The following is a 24,517-nucleotide window of genomic DNA, read 5'->3' on the forward strand; positions in this document are numbered from 1 at the left end:
TTTTATTTTTTTTTTTTTTTTTTCAATTGATTATGACTAAGAAAAATTTAGTTCAAATTTCATGTCTTTTATGTGCTGTAGTGCAATCTAATTCCAAGTTACTTTTACTTATTGATTGTTAAAACTATCAATTTTTATCTATTTACATGTTTTAAAATTTTATTTGTACTTTGTGTTAATTTCTTAGTATGCGGAATTTCTCCCATATCCTTTTAGATCATACTCCCTCCGTCCCACTTTTTTTGTCCTGTTTGAAAAGTCAAATTTTTTAAGGGAACATCATTTATTGTCTTGTCTATCCTTTAAAAATGTATAAGTTTCCAAAACTACCCTTAAAAAAATTTATCAAAAAATTAAATTAGTAAATTAATAGGGGTATAATAGGAACATCAGTAAATTAATGACTTTTATTTTTAAAAACAGGACAATATTTTGGAACATCTCAAAATGGAATAGAAGACAAAAAAAGTGAGACAGGGGGAAGTATAAATTAAAGTTCTTGTGAGCTTTTTTATGATTGTATTTCTTTGAAAGTATAACTAAATTCAATTTAGAATTTTTCCTATATCATTTCAGATCATAATATTTAACTAAAATTCAATATGAGGGCTATGATGTAATGTTATGGAATGTTTTCTCTTCGAGTAGGTTATATAGCAAGTGAAATATCTATATCATTTATCTTCTCATTACATGATTTTTGTTGTTGTTGACAACAATATTTTCTTGTGGATTTAATTTGTTGTGGTTTCTGTTTGGTTCAGGTAGTTTATCTTCTTTAAAAGAAAAATTTGCTGCCAATATGAAATAGGACACAAGAGAAAAAGAAGGATCTAAAAGGGTTCTTAATTGTGAGCTAGCATATATTATTTGGCTAAATTATATCCATTGGTCTAAATTCCTATGTAAGTTTATCTCAACTAAATTTTTTTATTTAAATTCTGAAATTTAGATTGTTTTACTGAATTGGGATTATGGCTTAATAATTTGTTTTCAAATGTTTTAATTATTAAAGTCATTATTTTCTCATGTGTAATATTAATATAACCCCCCCCCCCCAATTCACTAGGAGGAACTCAAAAGACTTTAGGTGTATATTTTATTTTTTATTTTTTTTATTTTTTTTTTTATTTTTACTAATGAGAATGTCTAGAGCCTTTTTTGGTAAGTGGATGCCCAAACTTTAGATGTATTTTTAGTCTCCCTCATCTCTAAAGAATTCTTTCCTATAATTATGTGATGTCAAATGATTTATTTTATTTTAGTTAATAATAATGTGACTTGTTTAAATAATTTAATGAATTATACGAATTTATATATGTTTCATGATTCTCGCATAATGCTTTAGAGGACAACTATTCCATTAATATATATATATATATATATTCTAATTAAATGGGGGATAAAAATGTGATTTCCCTTCTATTAATAAGGGATGCCATTCCCTTTGACCTTTTATTCCACTCTCGAATTTATATAGATCCTTTGGAACTATAAGTTATTTGAAAACAAAGATATTTTCAATTGCAACAAAATATTACCTGGTTGTTAGAAATACTGAATGATTGTATTGTATTTCACACTGAAAGAATATACATGAGTGCCTTTATATAGGAGGCATATGAGTGTAGTACAAGTAAGAGTGTAGTACAAGAATATGTGCTATACAAGTAATCTAGTTGGGTCTAAAGCTCACAAAACTATACACGTTAACAGCCCCCCTCAAACTCAAGGTGGATGTGAGACCAACCTAAGGTTGTCATTCAAAGTACGAAAGCGTCCCTTAAGATGTGACTTGGTGAAGATATCTTCTAGTTGATCTTTAGAGGAGACTGAGATCAGCTTCAGAGCACCATGGACAAGATGATAACGGATAAAATGACAATCGATGTCGATGTGTTTAGTTCGTTTATGTAAGACATCATTGTGAGCAATATGAATGGCACTCTGGTTGTCACCATAAAGAGGAGTAGTAGAGGATGTAGACACACCTAAGTCTTTGAGAAGCTATCGTAGCCAAAGGAGCTTAGATGTGGTATCAGCAAGGGGACAATATTCTGGTTCAGTACTGGAGCGAGCTACATGAGTTTGTTTCTTACTTTGCCAAGAAATCAGAGAAGAACCAAGAAGAAAGCAATAACTAGTGGTGGACTTGTGATTAGTGGGATCTTTTACCCAATTAGCATCAGAAAATGCACAGAGAATAAGAGAAAACTGAGCACAGTAGAAAAAACTATGGAATAAAGTGCCCTTTAGGTATTGAAGAATATGCAGAACAGCGGCCTAGTGAGTCGATCGTGGAGCAGACAGATACTGGCTCACCTGGTGAATAGCATAGGAAATGTTTGGACGAGTGACAGTGAGATAAACTAGGATACCAACCAAGCATCTGTAAAGAGAGGGATTAGACAATGGTTTCCCCCTAAGGGAGTCAGATGCGCATTAAGCTCAACTGGAGTATTAACAGTCTTGCTATCAGTGAGTCCAGCTCGAGATAAGAGTTCAAAAGTATACTTTGCTTGAGTAATATAAAGTCTTTCTATAGAATGAGTGATTTCAAGACCCAAGAAGTAGCTGAGATGTCCAAGATCTTTCATCTCAAACTGCTGAATGAGAAAATCCTTGAGTTCTTGAATGCCACTGAGGTTATCACTAGTTATGATCATATCATCCACATACAGGAGAAGTAAAATAATGCCTTTGTCAGTGCGACGAAAAATAAGGCAGAATCATAATGACTGGCTATGTAACCCAAGCAAGAGATGGTAGAGCTGAATTTGGCAAACCAAGCTCGTGGAGCTTGTTTAAGGCCATAAAGTGCACGTGGAAGGTGAAAAACTTTGTTTGAGTCAACAGAGAGACCAGGAGGAGGTTGCATGTAAACTTCTTTACTTAAATCCTCATTAAGGAATGTATTTTTGACATCCATCTGAAAAAGGTCTCATTTATTGGCAGCAGCAACAACTAAGAGGGCACAAACATATGAGATACGAGCAACTGGAGCAAAGGTCTCTTCATAATCAATCTCATACTCTTGTGTAAAACCTTTTGCAATAAGATGAGTTTTGTAGCACTCAATGGACCGATCAAAGTGAGTCTTAATCTTGTAGATCGATTTACATCCAACCACATATTTCTCAGGGAGGACTGTCACCAAATCCCAAGTATGGTTTTTAGATAATGCATCAAGTTCCTCTTTCATTGCAATCTGCCATAAAAGGTCAGTGGAAGCTTCACGATAGGTGTGAGGCTCGTGTAGTGTAGCAAGGGCAGTGTAACAATGATAGTCAAGTAAATGTGCAGGAATAGATCTTACCCGAGTTGAGTTACAAGGTGGAATGTCCTATGTAAGATCTTCAGGCGGAGCAAGAGTAGAGGACCCAAGCTCAGGGTTAGGGTTGGGTAGCTCGTCTTCAACCTGTTCATTTTCCACATGTTCATTAAAGGGTGAACTAGGAAAGGGATCAGTAATATCTGGTAATTTGACAGAAAAGTCTATAGGAGAATCAGGAGTAACTACAGGAGGATTAGGAGTAGCTACAGAATGAATATGTGCCTCATCTGAAAAAAGATCTAAGATAGAGGAAGAAGATAGGGAGGCACGGAAGTGAGAGAGCTCAACAAAGAGACGATGTTCCCAAAAGACAACATTGTGGGAGATACGAAGAAGATGAGAGACAGGATTATAACACCAATACCCCTTTTGAGTTTCACCATAGCCAAGAAAACAATAAAGCCTTGACCAAGGGTCAAGTTTGTTATGCTCATGTGGCTGAAGAAGAACGAAACAAGCAGAACCAAAGGAGCAATGGTGGTGATAATCTAGAGGTGACCCAAAAAGGTGCTCATATGGAGTTTTATTTTGGATAACAGGACTTGGAATGCGATTAATAACATGAACAGCATGAAGAGCAGCTTCACCCTAAAAAAGAGCAGGAACTTTAGCAGAGAGAAAAAGAGCATGAACAGTGTCAAGAATATGACAAAGTTTTCGTTCAGCTTTATCATTTTGCTGAGAGATACCTGGACAAGTTAATTGATGAACAGTGCCATAGGAATGCAAAACAGCATGTAAAGCATATTGAGTGTATTCAAGAGCATTATCAGATCGAAAAATTTTGATGCGTTTGGAAAACTGAGTTTCAACCTTTTTTGTAAAATTAGAATATACTTCCAATAATTTAGAACGATGTTTCATATTAAAAATCTAGCTATAGCGAGAGTAATCATCAACAAAAACAACAAAATATCGAGACTCACCAATACTAGAGATAGAGGAAGGCCTCCAAACATCAGAATGAATAAGGTCAAAGATATCAATGGATATTGATTCACTAGAATTGAAAGACAAGGTTGATTGTTTTCCTAACTGACATGAAACACAATCAAATTTTTTTTGGACACTGAACCTAACAAACCTTTAGAAGCCAATTGTTGTACTCAAAAGGAAGTTGCGTGACCAAGTCGAGCATTCCAAAGTGTAAGGGAAGGAATTGAAGAAACTGTAGCAGCTGCAACAACAGAAACAGGAGCAACAAGTGGAAGACGAAGGTTATCCACGGGAAACATACGCCTAACTCTGGGACCAGTCCTAAGCTCCTGTCTCATCCTTGGATCCTACACAATACACCTAGAATAATCAAAGACAATGCGATAACCCAACTCAACTAATGTCTCATTATAAGAAAGGTCAAGAACATTAAAGACTCTAGGAACCAAGAGGTTGGAGGTTGAAATAGAACCTATATTATGACTAGACATTGTGGAACCATTTGCTGTGCGAATATTAAGAGGCCGCGGTGCAGGGTTAAGGTCAGAAAATAAGGACGAGTGAGGTGTCATATGATTGTAACAAGCAGAATCCATAAGCCAAGAGGTAGGAGACATACCAGTAAAGCTAAGAGAAAAGAGGAATAAAATGCATTACCAATCATACGAATAACATTAGCGATGATATTTATAAGGCCATCTCTGGAAATGGTGAAAGTGGATCTAGAAGACTGAGACTGTGCAGAGACGAGAGCCATGAGTTAGACACTCTTAGTGTTAGCAACTGTAGCAGCAAAAATGGAAACAACTGATTTATTGCGTTGATAACAAGTCTCAATATTATGGCTAAAATGTTTGCAAAAATTGCAAAAACGTTTGTTGGATTGTCAGCGATGATTGTTGCAAAAGGAATAAGACTTGTCCTTATTCTTCATTTAGAAGCAAAATATGCAAAAATGGACTGCAAAAATGAAATCTACGCGAAAAACTGGGTAAGGAGCACGTGGAATGCAAAAGTCAACCAGGAAAAAGTCAACGGTCAACTATCCAAAAGTCAAAGTCAACATTTGAAAGAGTCAACTGCCTGAGGTCAAAGTCAAGCTGGAGATGACGTTAGCGTGACATGGTAGAGTTGATGTCAGCGTGACGTGGCAAAGATGACGTCAACAGATGAGTAACTAGTGCCGACGTGGCAGGAAGACGTTGGCAATGATGTCAGCAGGCGCATGACAACGCGTGAAAGCACATGAGGGTGCGTGAAAGCGTAGGGTGGCGTGTGAAGTGCGTGGAAGAACTCACCGAAACTATTGCTGTTGCGTGAAGGTGCGTGGAACGTTGGATGGTGACTGGTGACTAGTTCGACGTTTCTGAGTAGATTGTTTGACGACCTACATGCTTATATGATTTGTGTCTTAGTCAGAGGTCAAAAAACGACAAATCCAACGAAGGTAGTGGTCTTGGCGGCGAAGATTGAGCTTCTAGCGGCGGAGATTCAACCTTGAGACCTCTAATGGTGAAAAGGTAGTCTAAAGAGGCACTGAAGAGGCATACTGACCAAAGAAGCTGAGGCAGCAGAAATTACCGACAAAGACAAGACTGCAGAACATAAGAAAGTTAGAGCAATAGCTCTGATACCATGTTAGAAATACTAAATGATTGTATTGTATTTTACACTGATAGAATATACATGAGTGCCTTTATATAGGAGACATATGAGTGCAGTACAAGAATGTGTGCTATACAAGTAATCTAGTTGGGCCTAAAGCCCACAACACTATACACGTTAACATTGGTGATTATACAAGTATCGAATTATTTCCTTCTGGTGGGCTGGTGAAAGAAAGCATTGAGACCTCCCGTGATGTACAATGCCATTACTTGCATGGCAATAATTTGAAGTTAAGTTAAATGTAACAAACAAATTCACTGGGTTAATTTTTTCAGCCATCCCAATTTAGTAAGTCATAAATACAATATTTAAATACAATATATATATATATATATAGACACACACGTTTGGTTGTGCGTTTAAGAGCTTGAATTCAAAAAATCAAAAAGTACATGCAATAAATTGTACCAATCTGATTGGCCTTATCGAATGAACATATTCAAGAAGTGTCACAATTTTGACAACAATTTTATTTTCTTAAGCAAAGGTATAGAGAGAGAGAGAGAGGGTGTGTGTTTTTTAGAAACAAATGGTTTAAAAATACACACCATGGGTTGAAGGAAATACAGAGGGCCAGCAGATTCAACAGGCCAGTGGCCATCATGGGCTTGAATGGATGAAAAAAAGCTCACTGCTCTTTTCAGTGTAGTTATACCTGCTTCCTCTGTTGTCACCTCGGTTTCTTTCACTTGGACTGGTGGTGGAATAGGCCCACATGGGTTCTCCTTTCTAAGCTGTGAGTTTGCAATATCAAAGAGTTAGAGATATGTCCAATTGAAAAAATTTGTGGTAGTTGATTTTTTTTGGTTATAAATTTGAACTCCAAATAGCAAAGACAGAAATGTCTGCTAACGACAGGGACATCATGCAGCCCAACATGTCCTTTAAGCTGACATTTAAACATAGCTAACCTTAATTGACATTTTAACTTGTATGCCGTCTAAAAGGTGTAAAAATATGTTGAATAAAAAGATACCTTTTATGTTGAGGACCCATGCAAATTAAAATATGAAACAACAAATTCGATCACAAGATTTATGTTTCGCCCTTTACAGGTGAGACCCTTTGTTTATTTCAGTTTAAGGGACATTTGTTTATTAATTTTTGTTACTTTTCAATACAGATGAGACCCTTTTAAAATATATTCAACTAGTGCACAAAAATACTCTCGTTAACGAAGCCAAACGTGAGATTTGTCTCGCTCATGTTGTGTGTATCCCCGTGTACCAAACTTAAACGAGTCGAAAAATACATCAATAATATTCTTACATTGGATAAGCAAACAGGGGATAGATTCATAGAAAGGATCAAAAGCCAGTGGTCTACTCTATATGGCTGGTTGACTAGTTCATGATGCTTGTAGACTAATGAACATGATGAAATGTTCAACAAGATATTCTCAGAAAATATATGAGAGAAAAGACACACACACAAATATATATATATATATATATTCACACATATATAGACATAGTTACCTGCATCCTCATCAAAAGATCAGCACTTTGTTTCTTATGAAACCGGTTTTTCTTAAACTCCTCACGCATCCTTTCAACTTCAGCACGCTCTTCTGGAGTACCAGCATCAGGGTCGAATTCCCAGTGTTGCCGCCCAATGAAATTGTTTAGACTCACCAGCTCTGGCCCTCCTTCGGCTATCTTCAACTTCCACATCCTCTAAATATGTAACAAATACAAATCCTACAGTCATGAGACAAGTTGATATGATCATTAGCCCAATAGTATTTGAAATGAACCAAACCCAACTATTTACAGAGAGAGAGAGAGAGAGAGAGAGAGAATTATAGCTGGTATGAAACTTCGTATAGAATAAATCATAGCCAACCACAACATATTTCTTAGTAAACATGATATATATATATATATATATATATGCATATTATATATCGAATCTAAGAACAAACCATAATATAAATTATCGAAAAAATAAACTATATCGCAAAGAAAAATGTTCAAATTAGTGTCAAAAAATGAAAACGGAGTTGGGAACACTTTTTTTTTTATGGAGTTAGGACATGTTTGTTAAATACTACTAATACTGATCTACATAGAAAGAGATCAAGATCATTTTCTTGAGAAAATTGGAGATTGGAAAGTGAGAAATGAAGAAAAGAGGAGGAATATTTGAGTGATACCCTCAAAGACTTAGAGAGGAACAGAAAATTTTGTGTTTGTTCCTTAGTGAGATACCAAGAGGCTGGCACACTCAGAGAACAATTTTCTTGGGGTGGTGTAATTGTGAGGTCTTGGCCCTTTTAAGTAGGAGAGATACTAGGGGAGAAAAGTGTTAGGATTAGTTCTCTAAAATCCTATTTTATCATGTTGTGTTTGACATTTTGTACAGCATCATGTATTAAAATAATAAAAGTTGTTTTATTATCTAAAATAATGGTAACATGAATATTTAGATATTATCATATAGTTCTTGAGATGCATTGTATGTGATTTAGTCATAGAATATATAAATCATAAGTTGTTTGTAAACTCAAAATCTTAGTTCATAGCCAGTGATGAAATTGAGCATTTCATCTATGAATACTATAACATGTCATTAAGATGGATTATCTTGATCATGAAAGTGGAGACTTCTAGTTGATATGTTAAAGTGTCTTAAGCATATAAGACATATTGACCAGACTACCATGAAATTAATTATTCTATTAACAAGTGTCAACTAAAAACATATACTCTTAATCTTAAGGGAATTGTGAACTTGAATATAAAATGTTGGTTTATTTGATATATCAGGAGTAAGATCTATATTAAGAGATATCTAGCTTAGACTTCAACTTTTACCCAATTATTTTCTAAAATATCTATTTCAAGTATTTATCTATAGCCCCTTGGACCCTCTACCTTGATTATATTGCGCTTGCCTCCCCTACCAATCAGAGAGAACAAATTACACCCACACACTCTCTCTCTCTCTCTCTCTCTCTCTCTCTCTCTCTCTCTCTCTCTATATATATATATATATATATCTGTGTGTGTGAAGTTCCCTTCTGAAGACTTCCTTTGCCTTGGCAACATACCCACGAGACATGTCCCCCACCCCAGCCCTTGCCCTGGCATCGGATGTTTTCACTATTTAAACTACTTAATTATAACCTAGCATCAAGTTACATATTTAAGATTTGTAGTTATAATAAGTTATTTGTTTTTCTTACTGTTGAAGTTGGACTAACTATATGTATTAATTTACAATTCATAATCAAGAATTATGTTGATATATTTAATTATGTTGCTACGTTATTTTCTTATTGAAGTTGTCAAATTATATTTTTATATTTAGTAAAATATATTGATTATTTTCTTGGGATCATAGGAGACTCTAAAAAAATTATGAATAGGCTACAACTCAATTAAATGTTGAGGAGCCATAAACAATCTTAAGCTATAAAGTAAAATAAAAAAAATAAATAAAAAATAAAAACAAAAACAAAAAGCAAAAAATAAAAAATAAAACAAAACTAAACTAAACAAAATAGAGTAATTGTGCCGGCCACTTCCTCTGTTAATAAAACTAGTATATAACCCACACTATGTGCATATGTGCAGGGCTTGTATATATTGTTCTATTAACAAATTAGTTCATGTATAAACATTTTTATTAAAAAAAAATGATATCCATTTATTCTAGTAGAAATCATGTAGAAAATAGTGCAAATATATCCAACAAAGAACAGTACTCACAAATAAATAAAACAAAATCAAATATGATAAAAAGTGGGAAATAGATTGCTTAGCAATTTTATGGAAAGATTTAAAGTACTATCTGTAGTGAAAAATGAAAATTCTTGCTCATGCTGCTTTACCGAATAATAGATTATTTTACGAGATTCTTTTATTCATTGCATTATGTTTAGTACACTTCTAAAGCAACTAGATTGGTATGCCATCATTGTCTAAACATTTGGGACTAAATCTTCAACAGTTGAGTTAGTACACCGAGGAAGATATTTATCAAGGGCTTGTTGTTCTATTGTAAATAATAGTATGTTAGGATAAGCCATTTGCTCTTGATCTCTAGGGACCTACATCTAGTAAGTCACCTGAAAACCAAGCTAAACCAAAACATCATTGTATGAAGCAGTTACAGCACCGAACGAAAAGCTGTTGATTTTCGATGTAAATACGTTTTGGTCTCTACATGTTGGGAGACTTTTTATTTTAGTCATGTGGGCGCAAGCGCCCGCGACAAGTAGTTTCCTCATGGGAAATATGTTTTGCCCTGGAGCAGACCGGGCGAAGGGTGAAAATGGAGTTATCATCTAAATTAGGTTTAGAAATTATATGTGTAGCGTCCTTATGTGAAGAACTAATTTTTTACCAGAGCACGTGTCCTAGAGGGTTAGTAAGTTTAACTAGAAGGCTTTAGACTGAAATAAGTCATAGCCAATAAATTTTAGTTTTAGGATGCTTTTCAAAGTAAAAAACTTCTCTTGAATCACTTTTTTGAAGTAAATTCTCTGTATTTTTGAGCAAAAGGGTTGTGGGGCCTTTTTATAGTCTTGAAAGAGAAAGAGCAAAGCTCTCCCCAAGTGATGTGGGGGGGGGGGGGGGGGTTGTTGGGATAGAAGAGGTATTAGTTTTTCCTCGTTGTGTTTGGTTTGGGTTGAAAAAGTAGAGAGATGAAAAACTCTTTTTTTTTTTTTTGTAAAAAGAAAAAAAAATTAGAGAATAAAAAATATAGTTTGTATAAATTTATTCTCATATGTAGTGGCAACTCCAAAAAATATTTCTAGAGTGGTCATTAAGAAACTTAAATTATAAAAAATATAATAAAAAGATAAATTCATATATTGACCCAAAAAAATACGCAAATATATAAAATCTTACAATTTCCTTCTACAAATTTTCTTATTTTGAAACTGTAGCATGATAGTCTAATTATCAATACTGCAAGTTACATCTCTTTCAAAATTTTAGTTAAGTAAAATTTTCTGGCCTTTTTCTTTTTGTTTGTAAGTACCTAATATATTGTAAAGGGGACCAAAGTTTGGCTACAAGCTTAGTTGTAGCCTAAGGCTACAAGTCTGACTCAAAATATTAACATGACTACATATTTTGAAAATCTAACCGTTAAATTACAAGTTCTTTATGTTCTTAAAACACATGTCAGATTTCATGCCAATCGGATGTTATTCATTATTCGATTCGTAAACTTATTTTTTATGTATAATTTTAATTACAAAAACTTGAAATTTAAACATTTGAGTGATGGCATAGTTATTGTTCTTTAATCTTCTTAAAATTTTGAAAGTATAGAGGGTATAAGAAGAAAATGTAATCCAAATGTGAATTTGTCAAAATTTACATCCAATAAAAAAAATATTGAGTGGAGTTGTAGCCTTAGTTTACAACCAAGTTTGTTGTCAAACTTTGTCCAATGTTTAATTATGTTGGGCTTAAAAAAAATTCAAATGGTCACAAATTTTTTTAAGGATAAAAAAAAAAAACAAAAATTCTTTTAGAAATTTATATATGATAATAATGTTTTACATGTCCTGATGGTCCTTTATGACCACCCTAGACCCAATGTGGAGCTGCCCCTGCTCCCATGCCCTTATTATATAATATAAAAAAAAATTGTAATTATTAAATAAAAATTAGTACTTATTATCGATTGAAATTAATAAAATATCATTTTGATTAAAATTAACATATTACTCAATCTACCATTTGATTCAAAAAAATTTTTTGATAATGTATTTTGTTCGCATTGGTTTATGTGCCAAAACCCTGTTTTTCACGAAAATTTAAAAAATTATCCTTTTAATCACAAGGTTACAGGAATGTTTTAAATAATTGAATTTATCCCAATTGGACGGTAGATTATCTCATTTTATAGTTTTAAGGTCAAACTGATCAAAATATACATGTTTACCAATCTTTGACCAAGTTGACCAGTAGTAAAACTAAGTCAAAAATTTTCCCAAATGATAATTTTCATCTTTCCATAGTAAAATTAAAATTTCCAACAATTGTTTGGAAGATTGATTGTAGTCAACCCACTTTTTGACCTCCCATTTTTGACTAAAAAAATATATGACCGTTGGATCGGGATAATTTATGGCCCATGTCATATGAGCAAGATCTCGCCAAAAAAAAATTTTTTAAAAAAAAGGGAAAAAATGCTCTTGGGGATTAAAAAATTGGCGATGTATCATTAAGGTGTCGCTGGAAAGTTTTTGTGATGAATTTTAATTTGGTGAGCCTGATTTATTAAAATCTCATTCAAATAAGATGACTTTATCAAAAATCCAAAAAAACCACTTTGCTATTATTATTTATTTAAACCTTAATCCTACCCATTTTCCAAAGCATCAAGCCCATCAACTTGAAATTTGGAAATAAAAATCAATGATCTAGGAAGTAGGCATTATAAGCTTTTCAAGGACAAAATGTTTGATAAAAAAGGAGGTTAGAAAGTCTAAAAAGGTTTAGTGGAAATATAGGCCAAATTTAAGGAAAACCAATAAAACTACTCGTTTTTTTTTTTTTTTTTGGTACTAACTTTGCACGCAGATTCTTAATTGCTCATGGATCTTTGACCCAAAAGCACATGCTTTCCTGAACTAACATCCTGGAACAAAAGGCTCGATAAAAGGACGTCCGAATTATATTAAGTCGGGAAGATTAGCCTAAACCATGGAAATTAATATGGGCAACTAACTTTAGAGGATAATAACTTTTAGCATGGAGCTTCAAATGACTGGAGGCCGAAACCTATATATGGAATTTACGCTACGAGATCTTTCCATGCACACAAAGATCATTTAAATCAGATTTCGGAAAGGCCTTCAAATTAGTCTGCAAAATCAATACCTGAGATGGATCAAAACTGGATTTAAAGCTGGAATAAACATTGAATTTTTATACATGCACAGCTCGAAGCTGCGCATGGACCAACATTCACAGCTTGAAATGGCATTTGAACATAAAAAAGTTTGCATTTTTATCTTCAAAGCTTTCTTGTTTATTATGTCCTATGCTTTGTTTATCTACTGTATATAAAAGTTTGCATTTTGGCTTAAAGTTGGTTCCTTTGATATATTGAAATCCTTGTTTTCTTTGTCAAAGTTTGAATCTTGGTCTTGGGCTTGCTTTCTTTTTGTGAATATTCATCTACGCATGTTAGTTTTCATGTTTATGTTCAAAGTGTAACCGTTTTAGACAAAGTTTCAATCTTTGTTCTCAAAGCTTACATCTTTACCTTAAACTTCCCTTTTTTTAGGTTGTCATGTATGAGGTTTACTTTTTAATAAATCCTGCATCATATTCTTTAAAGTTATATCCTTTTTCCTTGGTCATCCTAGGATTAGAAATTTTATTGTCTTGATGATGCTTGTGCCTTGATGATGTTTCTTTGATGATTTATGATATGCCTACGTCATTTTATTTTGTTTGGTCTTGCTTATATATATATATTCCCAATTGTTGGACATACATGGAATTTACACCTTAACTAGACTCTCTAGTTAAGGTTGTAAACTCATAGCCCCATATTAAAACGGCTAAAGAAAAAGGCATACATAAGAATAATGGAATTTTTATAAAACTTGTTTAAACTTGGGTTTCCACCAATGAACTTTCTTGAGTTTTTCAAAATGAAAACCCATACGACCTTTTTAATTTTTCTCTTTTGGAAACTTTTTAAGGTGTAAAACTCACTAAATTAAGCTTTTCCCTTTTTAGGGATTCTTTCTAATTTAAAAAGTCATAGGACTTTTATTATTTCCCTTCTAGGAGATTTTTCAAAAAAAAAAAAAAAAATATATATATATATATATATGTAAAATAAATAAATAAATAAATAAAAAAACGTATTGGATTTTAATCTTTTCTTGTTAATGATTTTCTCCCAAAAAAAACAAAAAACAAAAATCGTATGAGCTTTACACAAAAAACCTTTGAAGAATTTTTTTTTTTTTTTTTTGGTAGATTGAAAGCTCGTAGGAATTTTACTTTCGGTGTTTTAAAATGTGATGCTTTGCCCATGGCTTAACTCCATTAAGTCCATGTTCACCCTAAAAGCCAAAATACCCCCCCCCCCCCCCTTTAACTAATGTCTTACATTGTTGATTTTTGCATGAAAATAAATGTGAGACCTAGAATGTTTTTGTTTAAATTTAAACACATAAGGCATATTCCTTATATCGTGTCTAAATTATTCATGCTATATATGTCATTCACATGCCATTATAATTTAGATTGCACATGTCATCTTAGGATAGATTGCATGTCACTTCATGTCATCCTAGGATATTTTATATGTCTTTCTTCTACATTCCTTTTAACATGTCATCTTAAGATATATTGTCTTCTTTGGATGTCATCTTAAAATAGATTACATGTCATTTCTATATATGTCATTTCTATATATGTCATACTAGGATAGATTACATGTCATTCTATAATAGGTTTTATCTTTGCATTATCTCACACGTACTTGTATATCATGCACATGTACTTGTATATCATGCTTTCCTTTTTAAACCAAATATCAAATATATTAGTTATTACTTAAAATAGTGAAATTTAAGATTAAATTCGAAACAATGTACTATCCTTTTCGATAAGTGTTGTGGGGCTGCCTAATATTTTCCCCACACCTAATCAAACTTCCAAATCTTTTACATTTGGTTCGAGACGTTGTTTTATTTTCTAGTTTAGCTAAGAAGCCCTAGGGCTTTCCTAGTCAAATTTAGGAAATAAAATTTGTACAGCAACCCATATCCGAGCCCTGCTTGGGCCTGGGGTCCTGAAACCAGGATGCGACCCATAATCCTAGTCTCTCTTTTTTCCTGAAGCCCAAACCTAATCCACGCAAGTCGCTGGCCCAAGTTTTGCCACCTCGTGTTTGCTCGGCAATTATTTCCCGATCAGATAAGTGAACGGCGTCTTGCCGTGCTGCACATAGGGTACCCAGCAACACCTTTGGAAACATCGCCACCGAGCATATCTGCGGAGTGGGAACCAAGTTCTAAAGCCACTCTCACCACTTCCCACTCTACCTAACCACCCACTTATGATCAATAATACTGGACCTCCCATTGCACTAACCATGGGAGTTATCATGATCTCTCCATTAACCTTGAGTTATAAATATGAGGAGTTAGAGCAAAAATGGGGTGGGTGGAAAAAATGTTTTACGAGAGAATAGAGAGAAAAGGCAAAAAGAGGGAGATGGGAAGAGCAGATAAAGAGAAAGAGGTGGTTTAGACCATGGAAGAGAGAAAAGTGATCTCATTGAGTCTCTGTACTGAGAACGACCCAGAGTAGGAAACTCAAGCCCACCATACAAATTAGTTGTGAGCTCAAGTGAGTCCCAGCCCAGAGTTCTTGCTTACGCCGCGCACAAAATTAATTAGACTTAGGTGATTGATTACACCTTAAAATCCTAATGGCTACCAAGCATTTTTTTAACTTCACCAAAGATTTCCTAAATAGATCCTTTAGAGGAGCTAGTATGCCCATTCCAAGGGTCGTACCAAAAACGAATGCAATGACCCACCTTTGCAGCATACACTACTACTTGTTCAAAAAAACTCTCTGCACCTACCCTAATATTCTTCCTTAGTTCCATATCCCACACCCACGAGTCCCTCTTACATGTCTAAAGCACCAGTTCCCTCTTGCCATACCATATTTGATTGCTATAACCTAACGTCATAACCTGTTACTTTTTTCCCGAAGTGCCATAACCATTTTCCAAGCAAGGCTTCGTTAAACTACCTAATCTTTCAGCCCCTACCTACCTCCACTAGCAAACAAATCTTATTCCAAGGACTAAAGGATATTTGAAAACTTGAATTCTTATGAAATTGGGAAAATTTCGCTAAACATCCATAAACAAATATTTGCAATTTATTAATGTGCATAGGCAACTTAATAACATGATAAAAGTCATGCAAACTACGAGTAATTCTTATAGCAAGCAATAAGAGAAAAAGGGTTCACAACTTAAGTAGGCTACTAATCAAACAAGCTTTTACATTTGGTGAGCTATACACCTGTGAAACCTACATATTGAGAAAGGGTCACTTTATAAAACTGTCTCCTAAAATAATTTAGATAGAGAGAGAGAGTGTGTGTGTGCATGTGTGAGACTTGAAAAACCTATAACCTTATATATTTTTTATTCATTTCTTACGAAAGTATACACACTGTAATTCAACATAGAATGTTGCACTTGCACATATAGCATCCACAAATATTACATTTCCTTTTGGGTAAGTCCACAAATATTACTTTACATGATTAAGCTACAGAAAATTAATGAAAGAGATCCTAACACAAACTAAATGGACATTTATTTTTTGTAGAGGGACAAACCATTTGTCTCACAAAAACTACACTATGATATATTTTACATCTTTCAAGTAGTATATAGTTATCTATATTTCTTTCTTATGTGAAAGTTGAATATATATTGGAGATTGGTGGTGCGCTTCAATATGCAATCCTTTGTTTACGCATTCAAGTTTTGTGCAAATAGAACTTTTTTCCGATATTCCCCAAGAACCCATATGGGAAAAATGTTTCTATATGAAGAGTAGTTTAGTGTACAGTTCCTCATAAATACTCCAGTGATTTCCTGTTGCCAATAACAATTGGTTATACTATGCTTCAAAAACAATTTTGGTATGTAGAAGTTATTTTGACAAAAGAAATGAAAGCCTAATCTAAATTACTTGGATTTTGAAATAAACATGAATTACCTGTTGAGGGAAGTCACCATCTTCCATTTGTGCATTGATCAGCACTCTGATTCCACGATGAATTGGTGTTGCATCTATCTCGGCCTAAATTTATAAAAACATTTAGAATCAGTATATGGGATCCATCTGCACTTCCAAAGCAATCACTAAAGGCTCACCTTCTAAATTTTGCTATCATCTAATACTTAAGTTTTGAAGTTTCATAAATTTATTTGTTTAGATCTTAATTTTTGTTTTCGTATGTATGATATCCTAGATTACGTGAATTGGATTTGATAAGTGTATGTTTATTAGGCCGAACTGAGCTATATAAGTGATTATGAGGAACCCCCATAGTAACTTGACTAGTACTTTTGGGGCATAACAGCAGATGTGATTGTTATCATGACCAATGGTAGATTACTGACTGATATCTTGGATTACTCATTTTCATGACAGTTCCCCAACTAATTGCCAACTCTAACTATTGCTAAAACCTAAATCGGTCATGTTAATGTACAACTTATTAAATAATTTAGGAGAAAATGATGGACCAACCTGCCCAGCATCAATAAGCGATAACAGCGCCCATGCAGTTTGGACCAAATTTGCACGGTTGCCTTCTATATTTGTCCACACCTGTTGCACAAAGAAACTTATTTGAGTTATCTATTTCCATTCACCCCCCCCCCCCATTTCCATTCCCCCCCCCCCCCCCCTTCTTTCCTTCTTTCTTTTCTGCTGTAAAAAATAAGCACACATTTAAATTAAAACAAATTTCCTTACCTTGTTTTGGCTTGATAGGTAACTCTCTCCCCATCCACCATTAGGTAGCTGCTTTGATAGCAAAAATTCACAAGTTTTGCGCAATGCAGGACAATTTCCGTAGTTTCTTCCACAAGCTACCAATCCTCCTACAGCAAACCATGTACCATAGGTGTAGCAAATCCCCCAATGACCATACCTACATAAATATTAATCTTGTGTAAGTATTGATGATGTCTCCTTTTAGCATCAAGCAAAGAAAAGAGATGAAAAAAGTAAAATTTGGTGTAGTCTCTTAATGATATTATCATAGTTGGCTACTTTTATTTTCTCTGTCTAAATGTCAAAAGAAAACTGTGCGGCTATACTTCATGGTGTAAATCAAGAATATAAGTGTGTGCAAAAAAAACGTACTACCATGATCCATCAGGTTCTTGTACGTCTTCAATGTATTGAATTGCATTGGAAATGCTACTGTCTATCTCTATTCTACGGTGCTTGGGATAGAATTTCCTAAAGAGTGCCAAGGCTTGAACCGCTGACGAAGTACATTCTACGTACCTATAAAGTGTTTCAATTTTAATGTTAAGAAGATAACATGACCAAAACCATGACAACTATTCTTGTGCTGGAAAATAACTTACTCTCTCTCAATAAGAGTATCTTCAAAGAACTCTGTGGGGTTGAATTTCTGCAAAAATAATATACAAAAATATGGGAATGAGTGGTAAGTTTAAAACAGTGGTTTTTTGCCATAAACATGTACACACCTATCTTACAAGGAAAAGTTGAGATATTGAAACAAGTTAGGGAGAAACTAGTAGTTTTATTGGAGAAGTTACCTCCAACCAACGGTAAGCTCTTTGAGGCTCCCATGCTGGGAAACCACCATTGTTACTCTGTATTGGTATTAAAAGAAAGTCAAGTATTAAAGTGATGCATTTCAAAATCATTAAACCTAATAAAGCTAAAAAAGTAAAGTGGATAATATAACTCACACACAACTTGTACTTAAATGTAAATTTTTCAAAAAAAAAAAAAATTGCAAGGTTGAATTCTTACTTGTAGAGAAAGAATGACATTCACAGCATCATAGAACCTATTTGTCTCCATTTTTTCGCCAACAAGGTCTTGAGACATTTGTGAGAACAAAAGTGCAACCTGAAAAATAGAAGGTTTTACCAAAATTCAAAATTTTTCCTTTGAAATGAACCATGAGAATGTTAGTATAAATCATAAATGTATTAGCATTGGCATTACCTTTAGCCCTTCTGCTGTGCAGTCAGAGACTTGCCAACCATGGTCCTGCATTGAGAAAGTCCACGCTCCTTTGCTAATGTGTCGGTACATAGCTTTGAAGTCACCAGAAGGGTTTTCTCGGACCTAGAAAATAAAATGATTATGTTAAGCATTATCTTTCATAGAATCACATAAGGAGTATTTGATATATATTCTGACCTGTGAAGCCTTGACAAACTCATGTGATTTCCTGAGTGTTGACCCATACTCTTCATTTAGATTACAAGAGAGAATTGCTTGAATAGCAAAAACCGCATCCCACATCTGACTGCCAAAACTCTGCATCACATAAATCAAGCATCATAAGTAAATGCTTTTAAGTATATGTGATTGCATCAACATTCTCACATGCTTATGGATGTGCTAATTATTCTATTTTGCTTTTCTAGAAAAGTCAAGTAACCGAAAGACGCAAGGGAATGGTCATAATCATATTACCTGAAGTTTTAAGCCATCTTCTGCAACCCAATAATTGTCCGGAATTCTGGCTAGATGAAGCTTGAATGCCTCTGAATTTGGATCTTCAACCCAACGGGCAAGCAAACATAAAATCTATAACGCAAGTAACCTCGACAAATTTAGTTCAATGATGACACACCAAATACTTTGATTTTATATTTCTTTCATTTGAATTGAACTGCAACACAAGTATTGACCTTATTTACGCCTCCAATGCAAAGGTATCTGCTGTTCTCATCCTCATAACGTACATGACCAATTGCAGCTTTTAGTGCCTTCTCTCTCAACTTTGAAAAAGGCCAACGTGTCAGGATAGGCTCGGCTACATGGTGAAGAAAATCCCATAGCATATCTTGCATGAGGGGATGCGGATAGTACAGATCCTCCTAAATTAGCACATTGTGTAAGTTTTAAGTAGGCATCAATTCTGTGAAAATTGCTAATAAGCAAGATATGATATTGATTTTTCTAACATAGACAAGAAATGCAAAAAGACTTGAAATAACCTTAGCAACTGTACTCCTAGCCTGATTCCAGTTAATTTGATGGTAAGGCTCATTGTATAACTCTTGTCTCAGTGATTGAATCAAGCCGGTGATTTGACTGACAAATCTCTTCCCATATAAGTAAGACATTGGCATGTAAACCAAGCGACAGTAGCATAACATTTTTCCTGTATTTCGTATAATGAAGGTCGTGACGATTAGATACATGCACTATGCTAACTGCTACATAAAGTTTTTGAGTGATATGCATCTTAAAAAGTGTGCTTTTCAACAAAAAGATGTGAGTTGCAAGAACCTGGATGCATAGGGATGAAATTAGGAAGAATCCAGAATTCTGGGGGCAGTGGATTGCAGCCTGACCACTCATATACTCCTAGTACCTATAAAAAAGAGGAGGCATTTCATGTTTACTTACAGAAATAAATAACATCTGGTTGACAAGAAATTTGACAGTACATGTTAAGAATATAAAGAACATATAATCAAATAGTGAAATTTTAAATATATCAATTGAATAAAAAGTTATTAAGTAGTACAACATTAACCAAAGCAACATTGGCTAATGGGTTCAATTAGTCATACCGTGACCCAAAACTTTCCCCATGATGGAATTGCTACTATACTACCATGGTCAAGGATCCATTTCCGTCCTCTAGCCATAGCCATGTCTTCACCATCTTCAGGTCCCTCACCAAGTAGCCTTAAGGCAATGTAGCACAAAGCTGTGCCAAACATTGTACTGTGACCTTCAATATGGAAGCCCCAGCCTCCATCTTCATTCTGTCCAACAAACAAACGGACGTGTATAGGTTAAAATTATGCAAAGTTTTCAATTTCTTAGGCCTATTGCTTGCTAGATATCTACTAACACTGTGTCATGAGTTTATAAAGAAAATGGACAGAATTTTCTTCCAAATCATATTGGAGAAAAATACCCCCAATTCACTAGGTGGAACTCAAAAGACTTTAGGTGTTTTTTTTTTTTTTTTTTTTTTGGGCTAATGAGAATATCCAGAGCCTTTTTTGGTAAGTGGATGTCCAAACTTTAGGTGTATGTTTAGTCTCCCTCATCTCTAAAGAATTTTTCCTATAATTATGTGATGTCAAATGATCTATTTTATTTTAGTTAATAATAATGTGACTTGTTTAAATAATTTAATGAATTATATGAATTTATATATGTTTCATGATTTTCAAGTAATGCTTTAGAGGAGAACTATTCTATTAATATATATATATATATATATATATATATATGTATATTCTAATTAAATGGGGGATAAAAATGTGAATTTCCCTTCTATTAGTAAGGGATGCCATTCCCTTTGACCTTTTATTCCACTCTCGAATTTATATAGATCCTTTGGAACTATAAGTAATTTGAAAACAAAGTTATTTTCAATTACAACAAAATATTACCTGGTGATTATACAAGTATCGAATCATTTCCTTCTGGTGTGCTAGTGAAAGCATAGCATTGAGACCTCCCGTGATGTACAATGTCATTACCTGCATGGCAATAATTTGAAATTAAGTTAAATGTAACAAACAAAGTCACTGGGTTAATTTTTTCAGCCATCCCAATTTAGTAAGTCATAAATACAATATATATATATATATATATACACACACACGTTTGGTTGTGCGTTTAAGAGCTTCAATTCAAAAAATCAAAAAGTCTATGCAATAAATCCTTTTTTTGTTTTTTTAATAATTTAAGAAATTGTTCCAATCTGATTGGCCTTATGGAATGAACATATTCAAGAAGTGTTACAATTTTGACAACAATTTTATTTTCTTAAGCAAAGGCATAGAGAGAGAGAGAGAGAGAGAGAGAGAGAGAATGTTTTTTTAGAAACAAATGGTTTGAAAATACATACCATGGGTGGAAGGAAAAACAGAGGGCCAGCAGATTCAACAGGCCAGTGGCCATCATGGGCTTGAATGGATGAAAAAAAGCTCAGTGCTCTTTTCAGAGTAGTTATCACTGCTTCCTCTGTTATCACCTCTGTTTCTTTCACTTGGACTGGTGGTGGAATAGGCCCACATGAGTTCTCCTTTCTAAGCTGTGAGTTTGCAATATCAAAGAGTTAGAGATATGTCCAATTGAAAAAATTTGTGATACTAGATTTTTTTTGGTTATAAATTTGAACTCCAAATAGCAAAGACAGAAATGTCTGCTAACGATAGGGACATCTTGCAGCCCAAAATATCCTTTAAGCTGACATTTAAACATAGCTAAACTTAATCGACATTTTAACATGTATGCCGTCTAAAAGGTGTAAAAATATGTTGAATAAAAAGATGCCTTTTATGTTGAGGACCCACGCAAATCAAAATATGAAACAACAAATATGATCACAAGCTTTTTGTTTCGAAAAGTTTACTATTTACAGATGAGACCCTTTGTTTATTTTCAGTTTGAGGGACATTTGTTTATTAATTTTTGCTGCTTTTCAATATAGATGAGACCCGTTTAAAATATATTCAACTAGTGCACAAAAATACTCTTGTTAACGAAGCCAAAAGTGAGATTTGTCTCGCTCATGTTGTGTGTATCCCCGTGTACCAAACTTAAACGAGTCGAAAAATACATCAATAATATTCTTACATTGGATAAGAAAACAGGGGATAGATTCATAGAAAGGATCAAAAGCCAGTGGTCTACTCTATATGGCTGGTTGACTAGTTCATGATGCTTGTAGACTAATGAACATGATGAAATGTTCAACAAGATATTCTCAGAAAATATATGAGAGAAAAGACACACACACAAATATATATATATATATTCACACTTATATAGACATAGTTACCTGCATCCTCATCAAAAGATCAGCACTTTGTTTCTTATGAAACCGGTTTTTCTTAAACTCCTCACGCATCCTTTCAACTTCAGCACGCTCTTCTGGAGTACCAGCATCAGGGTCGAATTCCCAGTGTTGCCGCCCAATGAAATTGTTTAGACTCACCAGCTCTGGCCCTCCTTCGGCTATCTTCAACTTCCACATCCTCTAAATATGTAACAAATCCTACAGTCATGAGACAAGTTGATATGATCATTAGCCCAACAATATTTGAAATGAACCAAACCCAACTATTCAGAGAGAGAGAGAGAGAGAGAGAGTTATAGCTGGTATGAAACTTCGTATAGTATAAATCATAGCCAACCACAACATATTTCTTAGTAAACACGATATATATATATATATTATATATCGAATCTAAGAACAAACCATAATATAAAATATCGAAAAAATACTATATCGCAAAGAGAAATGTTCAAATTAATGTCAAAAAGTGAAAACGGAGTTGGGAACACTTTCTTTTTTCTTTTCTTTTTTTTTCTTTTTTTTTTTTTAATGGAGTTAGGACATGTTCGTTAAATACTACTAATACTGATCTCCATAGAAAGAGATCAAGATCATTTTCTTGGGAAAATTGGAGATTGGTAAGTGAGAAATGAAGAAAAGAGGAGGAATATTTGAGTGATACCCTTATAGACTAAGAGAGGAACAGAAAATTTTGTGTTTGTTCCTTAGTGAGATACCAAGAGGCTGGCACACTCAGAGAACAATTTTCTTGGGGTGGTGTAATTGTGAGGTCTTGGCCCTTTAAGTAGGAGAGATATTAGGTGAGAAAAGTGTTAGGATTAGTTCTCTAAAATCCTATCGTATAATATTGTGTTTGACATTTTGTACAGCATCATGTATTAAAATAATAAAAGTTGTTTTATTATCTAAAATAATAGTAATATGAATATTTAGATATTGTTATACAATTCTTGAGATGCATTATATGTGATTTAGTCAAAAAAGATATAATCACAAGTTTTTTGTAAACTCAAAATCTTAGTTCATAATCGATGATAAAATTGAGCATTTCATCTGTAAATACTATAACATGTCATTAAGATGGTTTATCTTGATCATAAAAGTGGAGACTTCTAGTCTATGTTTTAAAAACCGGATTGGACCAGGCCGGCCTGTTCAATCGATTCAACCGTGAATCAGATACTGATTCGGTCTGGTTATGACTAAAAACCAAAAAATAATAAAAAGCTAGAATTAACTGAGAACCGGCCGGTTAACCGTAAAAATCGAAAAATAGGTATGGTTGAACCGATTTTGTAGAATAAGTTGAAACTGATGCATTTTGTAGCAAAAAGACAAAAAAATAAAGCATTTTACGGTATTGGATTGTGTGTGGTACACATATTGATGAGATAGTAAAAGAAGAGAAGTGACTTTTACAGGACAACTCATTTAACGTAAAAGAAGGGTTAAAAAAATTTTAAAAAAAAAATAAGAAAAAGAATAAAAGGCCATGTCAATACTTAGTAAATATATAATTATTAAATATATAATAATAATAAATATATATTATATATTATATATTGTTAATTTGATTCTTAACAGTCATAAACTTTTATATAGGGGTAGTGGGTTTTGTTATTATTATTTCCTAATTTTAATACACGAAAATTAAACTCATATTATTTTTTTAAATTTTATATATATGTTTAACTTGAATATTCTTAGTTAAAAACTTAAAATATATCATTTTTATTTTAAATTAATAATTAAATTATTTATGACTTCACTGGTTCGACCACTAGTCGGACCCCGATCCAACTAGAAAACCGATAACCAGTTCTTTTTCCGGTTCTTTCACCGTACCGATTTTTAAAACCATGCTTCCAGTTGATATGTTGAAGTGTCTTAAGTATATAAGACATATTGATCAAAGTGCCATGAGATTAATTATTCTATTAACAATTATCAACTAAAAACATAAACTCTCAATCTTAAGGGAAATGTGAACTTG

At 33.7% G+C, this 24,517-nt stretch overlaps 2 protein-coding genes across 2 annotated transcripts; both read right to left on the reverse strand.

Moving 5' to 3' along the window:
- Window positions 1-5,685: 5,685 nt before the first annotated feature.
- LOC136061165 (lupeol synthase-like) lies at window positions 5,686-7,626 on the reverse strand. The gene is made up of 3 exons (XM_065780749.1): window positions 7,417-7,626; window positions 6,487-6,672; window positions 5,686-5,832 (listed from the first exon to the last, which is right to left on the reverse strand). Exons 1-3 carry the CDS (start codon window positions 7,609-7,611, stop codon window positions 5,686-5,688), a joined length of 528 nt encoding a protein of 175 aa, XP_065636821.1. The 5' UTR covers window positions 7,612-7,626.
- Window positions 7,627-16,077: 8,451 nt separating this feature from the next.
- Window positions 16,078-23,307, reverse strand: LOC111991790 (lupeol synthase). Its single transcript, XM_024023595.2, has 19 exons — window positions 23,186-23,307; window positions 22,507-22,722; window positions 21,571-21,756; window positions 21,110-21,199; window positions 20,273-20,470; window positions 19,986-20,070; window positions 19,691-19,857; window positions 19,382-19,570; window positions 19,164-19,277; window positions 18,885-19,004; window positions 18,687-18,809; window positions 18,489-18,587; window positions 18,269-18,325; window positions 18,071-18,117; window positions 17,844-17,987; window positions 17,448-17,625; window positions 17,220-17,300; window positions 16,683-16,766; window positions 16,078-16,558 (listed from the first exon to the last, which is right to left on the reverse strand). The coding sequence occupies exons 2-19, from the start codon at window positions 22,699-22,701 to the stop codon at window positions 16,433-16,435; spliced, it is 2,283 nt and encodes a 760-aa protein (XP_023879363.1). The 5' UTR covers window positions 22,702-22,722; window positions 23,186-23,307; the 3' UTR covers window positions 16,078-16,432.
- Window positions 23,308-24,517: the final 1,210 nt, after the last annotated feature.

Source organism: Quercus suber, unplaced genomic scaffold (genome assembly GCF_002906115.3).
Source record: "Quercus suber isolate HL8 unplaced genomic scaffold, Cork oak 2.0 scaffold_246, whole genome shotgun sequence".
Taxonomy (NCBI): Eukaryota; Viridiplantae; Streptophyta; class Magnoliopsida; order Fagales; family Fagaceae; genus Quercus; species Quercus suber.